Source organism: Cottoperca gobio, chromosome 10, assembly GCF_900634415.1.
Source record: "Cottoperca gobio chromosome 10, fCotGob3.1, whole genome shotgun sequence".
Taxonomy (NCBI): Eukaryota; Metazoa; Chordata; class Actinopteri; order Perciformes; family Bovichtidae; genus Cottoperca; species Cottoperca gobio.
The window spans coordinates 4,716,233-4,727,538 of record NC_041364.1 but is presented as its reverse complement, the minus strand read 5'-3'; the positions used below and the strand labels follow the sequence as shown (position 1 = coordinate 4,727,538).

The 11,306-nt window shown below is 40.9% G+C and overlaps 1 protein-coding gene across 2 annotated transcripts; it reads left to right on the top strand.

Annotated features, from left to right (window-relative positions):
- Positions 1 to 341: 341 nt before the first annotated feature.
- Positions 342 to 10,589, top strand: pitx2 (paired-like homeodomain 2). 2 transcript variants are annotated; one of them, XM_029442095.1, is made up of 4 exons: positions 342 to 965; positions 3,519 to 3,588; positions 8,012 to 8,211; positions 9,085 to 10,589. In XM_029442095.1, exons 2-4 carry the CDS (start codon positions 3,543 to 3,545, stop codon positions 9,640 to 9,642), a joined length of 804 nt encoding a protein of 267 aa, XP_029297955.1. In that variant the 5' UTR covers positions 342 to 965; positions 3,519 to 3,542; the 3' UTR covers positions 9,643 to 10,589. The 2 variants fall into 2 exon arrangements, with proteins under 2 accessions (XP_029297955.1, XP_029297954.1); XM_029442094.1 differs by lacking the exons at positions 342 to 965; positions 3,519 to 3,588 and adding an exon at positions 7,009 to 7,517.
- The last annotated feature ends 717 nt before the right edge of the window (positions 10,590 to 11,306 follow it).

Below are 11,306 nucleotides of genomic sequence, written 5' to 3'. Positions count from 1 at the left end.
ATCAGTGTCTACACCGGTCAAACAATAAGCTTAATTGGGTGTTAATTAGGCTCTAATTTGCTGATTACATAATAGGCTGCCATTGAAATCCGTATCTGTGACTTTAAATACAGCATTTCTTTAAATGTACTGCCAGTGAGTGGGTTTAGTGAATCCGTGGTTATGACTGTTGTTTGTTTTGCGCGCGCAGAGTTTAGATAATAAGCAGTCGTGTTGCTTGTTGTAAATTGCAGGTTGGGTTTAGGCAAATTGAACCATTATATGTGTTGCATGCCTGCACCTCAAATGGTGTAATGTTACAGTGAGCGCACCGGGGAGGGCTGACAGGAATATCAGTGTTTTGTTTATTTTTTTTAACATGCTTGTGCTTTTTAAAGATGCCATCCGGAATTTTTTTTTTGTTTGATTGTTGTTGAAAGTTGAGAAGCTCCAAGTTTGCCCTCTGCTAGAATACACAGGCACAGGCGCATACATACACAAACACACCCCTTTAAAAAGGCACACACGCACACACACACACACACACACACACGGGGTCCCTCTCCGAGCTCAAAAGAAGGAGGAAAAAAAATGCGCCACTCTTGGAGCGTCTTTCAAGGGGAGAAAAAGTTGAGGAAGACAGAAGAGGACGAACCAAGGGGAGACTCGGATGAAAGCACCTCCTTCGCTATTTCTCCTCGCACCGTAAATAGATGGTTATTTATGCGCATACATGAAACTCTCCTAAAAGGTAGAGCTGCGTCTTTTTTTTTTTGGATAACATAGCGGGGGAGCCATATCCACACAAGGCTCACATTTCCGGACAGAAACTTAGACTTCAGCTCTACTGGACCTTGAAGTCTGCCTGAATTTTCGCTATAAACACAACTACTGGTGTCCGAGTGTGTTTGGACGGTGGAATTAATCTCCATATAGAATAAAACGCCGACGGCTGGGAAAGACAAACCCACCGGTGTCTACAACTGGTAAGTGCAGCAGAGGAGGAGCAGAGGCACTAAAAATAAATAAAACTGATATGCGAGTTCATGCAAGTGAAGGACTTTGTTCCACCTCTTGTTTTTGCCTGTTCGGTGCGTTTCCTATGTGCATTTCAAAGCCGTGGCTGTAACATAAAGGAGCATGAAGTGATGCGAGGGCAGGGTTCGCTTTACAGGTCGACAGATGATAATGATGCATCATTACCGGTGATGGAGTGTGGGGAAATACAAAAAGAAGGGGGGGTAAACTGAACTGTACTGTCCTGCAGTTGGTGATAATTGTAAGAAACTGTTACATATCCATTAAAGTATCAGGGAAAAAATAGACACGTGTGCAATTTTAGCATCATATTCTTCAATGCGTCTGTGTTGAGCTCTAAGAGGATGATTTAAGTTCACGCTAATTCCAATAAAATGCTTCAAATTGTGAGTGAACCCAACTATGAAGTGTCCTAAACGAGCCTAAATAAAATGATGAGTTAGCTCTCAGAGCAACTTGTTTATAACCCTGTTAATAGTGGAGTAGCGCGAGCTCAGATGTGTTTTACCCTCCTCTGCATTCTTTTATAATATAGGGAGAAAAACATTTGGGTAGAAAAAGAGGCGACGTTCACGGTCTCCCGCCTTTAATTAATACGGGACCATATGGTGGAGGTTAGTCGATTCATCTCCCGGTAAAGGCTGCAGTCTCATGCTCTACGGTGTTAATTTCAGAAGTAAAGCCAGTGTGAGGCAATGCCAGCTTTCTGTCTGCACTGGGCCTCGTGCCACGTGAGTCACTGATTCATTTCAACTGTTGGTGGTGAGCGTCCGTGGAGTGAGCATGAATGGATGAACGGGATTAATATAAGTAATCATAATATGACTGCAGCTATATCTTTAAACCGCTCCTATTTTATCTACACTACGGCATATGTTAGAAAATACAGAAATAAATATGTATTACTAGGCTTTAATACCACCAAACCATGATCAGAAAGTATTAGGATTATTAGTAAGGGGCCTATTATTATTATTATTATTATTATTATTATTATTATTATTATTATTGGACGCATATATAAATATAGCCCATGTCATTTATTATAGGTACATTTTTGGCCCCATAAGCATTTTTAAAATAGCGTGATATTATCGATTTTCTTTGACTAAAATGTTTATGTATCAAATAATACACTTTTTATTTTCATTTTTTAAATATGCATCTTTCCTGTAACTATTAAGGGAATCAATGCCTTTAAATGTTGAATATATGTACAACAAATTATATACAAACAAATTGTTCGATGTAGAAATTGTGTCTATTTTTTTTTACTAAATATAAATAAAATACATAAATAACACAGGGTGTGATTTCAAAGGCCGCAGAGCAGCCAGGCAGGCTGAAATATTGGAAGGACCCCCCTCATTAAATCTCACTGATTAGATAACACTGAGCCGTATGCAATAACCTTACACCCTACAGCCTGACCCCCACTATTTCATTTTGCAGTGGGGATAAAGAGGACGGATGGGAAGAAAGGTTGTGCAGGTACACGCCGTAAAAGTTAACCTCCAATATCTGCATCTTTTGAATTAGAGAAAAAAAAACATCAGATGATGTAGAGCAGGTGAAGGGAAGAGCTGAGGAAAATGGTTAACAGCATGACTGCATGCAAATTCCCCCCGACTTGAATTATCATAAGCAAACAGTGTGAGCCTGGACTAATAAAACCCCATCTGTGTAACTTCATATCGAGGTAGTATGAGGGCTGCGATAATGAATTTTGTAATATCCCACCGACAGACATCTCAATCAGACTCTAATCCCGTAATTTTACTACGGAATCACTCCACATCCAACTGCAGGCTGCACCAAAACACAGCAGAACACGGCGGGTTTTATATTCAGTCTGCACAAAAATAAATCTCTGGAAAAATATGTGACGTGCAATTAAAAAGAAATTGCGTGTTATACTCTAATTTGTCCTAAATTAAGTGAATAACGGCGACAATATTCATTTTTCTCCAACGCAAATCATCTTGTTTCCTTTTGTTTTGTTTAATTCCAGGAAGGTTTTCCGCCGTAGATCCGAAAATGGACAGTTATTTCCTCACAAGTCAAATTAAACTGGGAATAAATCAATCACAGACGCATTTCTACAAGAAAAACGAGACTTTGAGACCCGAAAGAGAATCATTCAAATGCAAATATTTGCAGCCAGTGTAATTGTGCCGCCGCTGACTTCCCAACTTTCTTTCATGCATTTGTTTTTATGAATTTACTTTATTATAACAAACAGAACTGCGCGTGCTTTTACACGCGTTGAAAGTCTGAATCTAGATTTTTGCATCAATAGGACATTTTTTCCTTAAGACCACCAGCAATTCTGTCTTTGCAATCTGATACTTATCCTTTGAGCACATCACTATTCCTTTTAGTCTTATGTTGACTCCAAAAATTATTGAGTGCAGAAGTAGAGTTGGATGTCAGTGACCAACACAGCGGGGTTGTTTACCAGACTTAAAGGCTAATTATGTCTCTTTTGTCTGTTTTTACAGAAGCCGTTTCCTTTAATTGCCATAATGGACTCCCACTGCCGCAAACTGGCCACCACCTGCGCACAAATAGGTGAGTATTTAATCCATCTTCCATCATCAATACAGTGCGATCCTCACACATCGCAGATAAAATAGGCCTAAAAAAAACATGACATGTTGGGGATTTAATATGACAGACTAATTGTCACTTCAATTGTACATAAATATTATAATTTTTAGTTTTTGTATTTTCATTTAATCCATTTACACAAAAACGGTGCATTAAAAAAACATTATTATAAACAGTTATTATTTACTGTATTTTTAATAAATTCACCCTTATTCAGAAGTGGTCCAAACACTGATATATTTATCTTTAAACCTCATTTTGTGGACTGTTCTAGTACTGAACGAGCTAATTTGTGAGGTTTTCCTAATTAAAGACGTTGATGTCTCACTAATATGTTCTTCACAATTTCAACTCTCACTTTAAGACAGAGATAAAACATTGTGATGGTAAAAAAGCTGCTTTATTTGGATTTGTTGCAGTGGATGTCACTGGTTTGTTCCAAAATGTTCAGTAGTCACAGCTATGCTGGCCTCTGGGCTCGTCAGTGTGGAGAAGTTGTGCGTGAATCCGGGCTGTGTGCTGTGTTAGAGGGACACCTGGTGGTCCAATGTGGATCTGCAGCTTCAGAGCATCATGCGGTGGTTTGACCAGGATGACAGATCTGCAGCGACGTTATTTGTTGGAATTAGAAGAAGGACCTATATGACCACTTAAACAACTTATTGTACCATTTAATTTAAACAGTTCACAGCACTGTGGCGCAATAAGGCCGACACAATATGTGCATGTGGTTTTATACTTCGATTCGTATTTACGGCAACATTTTTTCCTAAATAACATCTACAAATAAAACAAAAAGACTAAACAAAAGCTAAAATCCCTCACTCGACAGACTGAGATTTATTAATTATTCTCTAATGTGGCGGGGAAATGACATCAGGTCTTGTTAGGGTCTTAAACGAATAACCAATAACTCTCATTCTTTTTCATTTAGCAGACATTGATGGGGCTATGTGTTGCAGATCATAGCTTCACAGCTGCACCGTGTGAACGACCATCGATTAAGAATAATAGGATAACTAAAATAAAAACAGAATTACACGGGGGGGAGTCAGAGTGATGCTTGCAAATATAGACACACCAACGCCAACTGTTTTGCTGTAATATATGCAGCGCTTGTTGGATTGACTCCGGGGAAAACTAAATGTATAATGAAAGCCTATTCGTGAGGAGGAATATACTAATGGAGGAATCTGATGTCCCCTTAATCCTATGTAAAAAGCCTTGTCGTCTCCCCCTATATTGACTGAATTGCTAATTAATGGCCCTCGATGGTGGAGGCCTATTGCGCGCAGTAATCCGCAGAAGAGAGATAAAGCATTCAGAAGGTAGAAATGAAGAGGAAACCGATAATCCACTTCAAGTTTAGTATTACAATACGGCTGGAAGGGAAAAAAAGGAGCAACAGACTGTTCGCTGCTTGACATAGTTATTTTAATAAAAATAGCCTTATTTTATTAATAAAATCAAGTTTATCTAATGCACATTATTAATTATGAAATAGGCCTAATAATATGTTTTATATTATACATTTTAAACGGCTTTATAGGGAATTTTAGGAAATGGTGTATCGTTTAATTTTTTTTCAACATTAATAAATTACACATGAAAGATTATAATTTTAAATGTGCATCATCTTAACTCATCCAAACAAGGTTGTGTTGCTCTGCATAAGAAGAGATTGGCTCCCTATGCTTTAATAAAGTCTCTTCCCGTCCCTCAGAGCGCGCGCGTGCGTGTTGCATACAGTCTATGGTCTGCTGGTATTTATATATCAGGGGCTTTCACGGGATTAGCCCAGTAACTTCTTAAACAGCGCCAAATCCAAATGTGCTGGCTGAATGGGCGTCCGCCTGGCCACGTGGAGATGGGAAGTGTGATGATGATGATGATGATGATGATGATGATGATGATGATGATGATGATGATGATGATGAACCAATTGTGTTATAGAATAAGAAAAATACAATCAACTACCACAATAAAGTCATGTTTCACTTCCACTGGTATGAACTGCACTAATTGGCGTGAACGTGTCCTCCTCTCTAGTCCATCACTTCAATCACCTGTTACCCAGTTGACATTACTCCACCCCCACCAGTGTTTCCATGTCCAAGGGTCTACGGACAAGAGGGTTTCGTGTGCTGTACAGACTGTAAAGCCCCCCCCGAGGAAATTTTGTAATTTGGCTATATAAATAACGTGATTGATTTGATTGATTGAACCCCCCCCCCCCCCCCTCCACCTTGAAATTTTAATTCGCATTTGTTTGATTAGCCATGTTTACTTTGCCTTAACGCGTCACAATCTTTGGGGAGTTATAGGTTAAAGAAATGTGCTGGCATATCATCTCAAACTCATTAAAAGTCCTCCTTCAGAAATTCTTAGGCAAATGAGAGTCTTATCAGATTAGAAAAAAAAACACTACAGGAGTGCTGGCTGGGAACGACTGAGGGGTCCAAACGCAAAGTGGAGAGAGAGAGATCCAGTTAAGCACCCAGATAAAGTAATCCGCAGTCAACAATCTGAGTCTGCGTGGTTAACTGTGGCCCCGGTGGGGTTGCTTTAATGGATATTTGAACCTTAGCTCTGGGGAGGTCCAGAGGATCGTCTCATTTGACAAGTAGTATGACAATGCTTTTCCTGAGGATGTCTGCATACAGGGATGAGGTAGATATCAAACCACGTTGTACTCCGTATCCAAGTATGAAGTTGGATATGAGGATTAGAATAAGAATGCATTAGTGGATGTTTGCCTTTCAGTAATTGAACCCCTTCTTACGTCCTGTTACTTCACAGCCTTTGGATGAATACATGATACTATAATGCTGCATCCGCATGCGTGAGCTGCAGCCACTTTAACATTTCCCTTTAATCGCGTGTCCTTTCACGGGATCATGGTGCTGTAGTGGGCTGTTGTGTTTGATATTCAGTGTGCATCTTTTTTTCATACGGCTTTCAATACAATCCGCTCGGTGGTTCGCTTTATCCACATTGAGTCCCTGAGTAAACTGCAGTGACAGAGCCTGCGAGCATGCGGCTCAGCTTGGGTATCAATAGAACTGCATCGTTTTACTGGGCCACTGGACCCATCTCATAAAATGAGGCCAAACTGTGTTATTTTCATTTTTATTTGGTCTTGGGCTGCTGCGCAACGGAGCGCCGCGGGTACACCGTGCGTCCCATCTCTCTTTACATGCTTTTATTTGGAAATGAAAAATAAGCACCAGCTCCGGCATAAACACATTGGCACACATATCTCGTTTCTGTGAGCTCCGGTTGGTTGGGCACACCGTCATATCCACATGGATGTGCCTGTCAGAGAGAATAGGGCGGGCGCAACATGGTGACGTGGATGACTGGAGAGAGCAGTGGATAGGCAGTGCGCAGGCAACAGCTGAAATGAACAGAGAGCGGTGTAGTGTGTGTATGCCTCTGGATCTAATATCACCTACCTGTCCTTGTCACTCTGATAGTCAGCCGAGGTAGCCGCCGTTTACCACCGGTGCTAGTATGGCAGCACTCAATGGCCTCTTTTAAAGCATTTTCCAGTTTAAACAGAAAGAAGGTTTCATCTCAGCCGCAAGAGGGACTGCTCTGCTGTGCGTGTTTTTTGGAGAACTGAACACATTCCGCAAACGGACTTTTTGCTTATCCTAAAGGGACTTACTCTGCTTTTGACAGCCCGATTTGCGATCTTCTATTGATGAACTCTATGAGGGATCCTTTACACGTAGACCATCACCACCTCACAGGGAATAAACTTGCCTCCACACACCACACGGCTCTGACAATGGCCTCTACTTTACAGCCGCTGCAGCGGTCTGTGGACTCTAAACACCGGTTAGAGGTGCACACGGTGTCGGACACGTCCAGTCCGGAGTCTGTCGGTAAGAACCTCCCGGGGTGCAGATGTTTTCAGCAAGGCGCCGCAGATGTCATCTCGATATCAAACAAAAGATGTCTCCCATTACTCAAACGTAAAGGGAGTTTTACATGCATGCAAATAGGCGATTATAGCTGTCATTTTATTCACACGTAATTACTTTTGACACTAGTCTGTGTGTTGTTGTGAAAGTTTCTGTTATGTTAATTAAAGAGAGTTTGTTTTGTGCAACTGCAATTAGCCAGGCATTACCGTTAGTAATCCGTGCCCAGATTAAATCAAAATGTCAACTAAAATTCTATAAAATGAAGGAAAATGCACAATTTAAAACTTGAACAACAGTTTATTGTATGAATGTGAGCATGTGTTCCTCAGTGAAGACTAAACAGCTCATCCATTTCCCAACATGTCATGGATTCAGGATTGTTTCCCCTCTCTTTAGCATACAGGCCTTAATCCGCCTGACCCTGACTGAATCAATTTCTTTCCTCTTGACAGAAAAAGAAAAGAACCAAAATAAAAACGACGACTCTTCAGATGACCCTTCTAAAAAGAAACGGCAGCGGCGGCAGAGGACTCACTTCACCAGCCAGCAGCTGCAGGAGCTGGAGGCCACTTTCCAGCGGAATCGCTATCCGGACATGAGCACGAGGGAGGAGATAGCCGTGTGGACCAACCTCACAGAGGCCCGGGTCAGGGTGAGTACTCCCTTGGGTGCAAACAAAAACAATTTGTGTATAATTTCGGGTAATTTGTGCCAAGTGCCCGGTTAACCTACAAATACCTAATACCTTATTCCGCATGGACACCAAACTTTACGCACAGCTGAACTTTCCTTAAAAATAATGTAGCTGGAAAACAAATAATTAGAGTCTTGTTTAAATAAACTGCTGGTTCACGCTCAATGTAATTAGATTGTATATGTTTTTCTATTAGGCTGAATATAATTCCAATCCTCTGCACACACTACAAAATAAGCAATTTCAGCACATGACTTAATGTGTGCTTCTCGGCACACTTAACTCTGTTCAGTAATTTCATAATAAAATAGGACAACTACTAATTATTTGTTATTTGCTCATTAAGTGTAATTACACGCGATTACGTTGTTACCAGTTGCGGCTGTTGACATTTGTCGGTGACAGATACCAGTCGTGTTCCCCTGTTCGTGTGAAAGAGGTGCAAAGCTTGTATTTTGCGATTGTCGCCCTGGTGCTGTGTGATTAAGGTCAGCGTGTTTGTGGGAGCCTGCAGAGGAATACACATTAAGATGCTGCAGTAAGAGCCCGGTGTGTATTCTGCTCAGATAAAGACGGAATCAAAGCGGCCATGTCTGCACAGGGAAATAAAAGACTAATACATGTTTTTTGGGGGGGATTTACAGACGTTATATTATATAATGATTTACATGTGAAATTAAGTACCAGCACCCCGAAATTAAAAGATGGTGGGTCTGATATTAAAATGTATAACTATGCCCAGATTAGCCATTGTAAGAAATACAGAGGCTATAAAAGATGAAGTAACTCTCAAAAATAATTTCTAACCTGCTCTCATTTCCTTCGCTCTAGGTTTGGTTCAAGAACCGGAGAGCCAAGTGGAGGAAACGGGAAAGGAACCAACAAGCCGAGCTTTGCAAAAACGGCTTCGGCCCGCAGTTCAATGGACTCATGCAGCCCTACGAAGACATGTACCCCAGCTACACGTACAACAACTGGGCCGCCAAGGGCCTCACGTCGGCCTCTTTATCCACCAAAAGCTTCCCCTTCTTCAACTCCATGAACGTCAACCCCTTATCCTCGCAGACCATGTTCTCGCCGCCCAACTCCATATCCTCCATGACTTCCAGCATGGTGCCATCGGCGGTCACCGGCGTGCCGGGCTCCAGCCTCAACAGCCTGAATAACTTGAACAACCTCAGTAACCCGTCTCTCAACTCGGGGGTGCCCACCTCGGCGTGCCCCTACGCGCCTCCGACCCCTCCTTATGTGTACAGGGACACTTGTAACTCCAGCCTGGCCAGCCTGAGACTGAAAGCCAAGCAGCACTCGAGTTTTGGATACGCCAGTGTGCAGAATCCAGCCGCTAATCTGAGCGCTTGCCAATACGCCGTGGACAGACCAGTCTAATACCTATCTGCACTGCAAAAAATACTCACTTTAACAAGTCATTATAGGTGTAGTGACGCTTAAAGTGTTGTTTTTTCTCTAAAAGGCAGTGAGATAATTGTACTTTTTCCACGTGTTTCAGGAAATGTCTTGATCATATGGCATTTTTTTCTTGATACTAGTTGGAGTGTGACTTGCATTATTCTGACTTTTTCCTCAAGATATTGCCACTTGTTCCTTGAACCCCCAAACTCTTCAAAGAAACAAGTGAGATTATTCCATCCATTAATTTTTTGGGGGGAAAACATATGATTTTGAGGGTGATCACAAGACCAAATGGCTTGTTATGGTGGTCATTTTTTGCAGTGTGTGGGTAATCAGAAACAGCCGGCCACAGGAACAAGAGACTACTACAACTACTTTTTCATTTTTCAAAAAGGGCACTAGAAGACTGAACCACTGAAACAAGCTCAACTCCAGGTCGGAGTCCAAACTGAAACGGGAGATTTTAGGTTTATTCCCCTTTGATGAGTCCAGGCCTGCTTCAGACTGCGCCAGAGTAAAAAGACCTGTTTTATTCTTCGTAGCTCGTCATGAGGGGTTTTTTTTCTGGTGGATTTTGGACGTTAATTGTTGACTGAAAAGGTTGTATATATATTTGAATTATCATCTCCTGTTTGTCGAAGCGAATGCGCTATAACCCTCCAGTCCTCTCTAGGTTCAATTTATCAACGCATGTGGAAAAAAAACCCTAAAAAGGAATCATGTTTTGCTTGCAAACAAAAGGGAATGTACATACTAAAAACGCACCAGTTGTGTGTTTCTAACATATTATAAATTTATTATTAATGTCTGTGTGAATATCGATTTAGACTAGCAATTCTGGATTTAAAAAAAAAGAAAAAAAAAAAAGAATAAGCATCAAAAATGTTCCTGCGACAAATTATTTGGTTTTTGCTCTGTGTATACTATTTGGTACGGAATTATGTTTTGTTTTTTTTCAACATCCAAAAAAACTATTGTGTTTTATTTAATGGAAGTAAATATATTGTTCAAAAACATTCTGATTTTATTGAATCTTTGTGTTGGTAGTCTGTTAGTGGAGTGTAAAGCAATGACAGTCTGTCTATAGCCTTTCGATTATGTGAGGTGCTTGTGCGGCTAATCTATAGAGGAAAACAATGGGCCGCTCCAATACACATAGCAGCGAGATGCTCCGTCAGATTAACTGCTGAATACATGTCTGCCTGCTCAGCCAAGGGCCTCGGCTGGTCACTGGTGCTTGAAATAACACGGGAATCAACAAACAGGAGGTGGGCCACACAACAGCGACAACAGTCCATTAGGGTTTGTTTTTTTCTCCAGGGTTTGAACTCAGAAGAGATTGTAGTTCTCTGAAGGGGATCATTAGAAAAGCCTTTTATAATGCACATCTTTAAATACATTATATGATTCAATTAATGCTGAAATAAGGATTTTTATAAAAATGTAATTGTCTAAATTCATATTTACTGATAAAATGTGGGAAATCTAATTCATTTTTTTGTCGTGCTGCCTTTTAACATATCTGTATGCAGCCTACCTGCATTACACATGCATCTGTTTGCTTTTGCATCGGGCCTTTCTTTTGTAATTTGGCACTTTTTAAGTCATTATAGTGCGTAAATGAGCCAAAGCAAAACAAA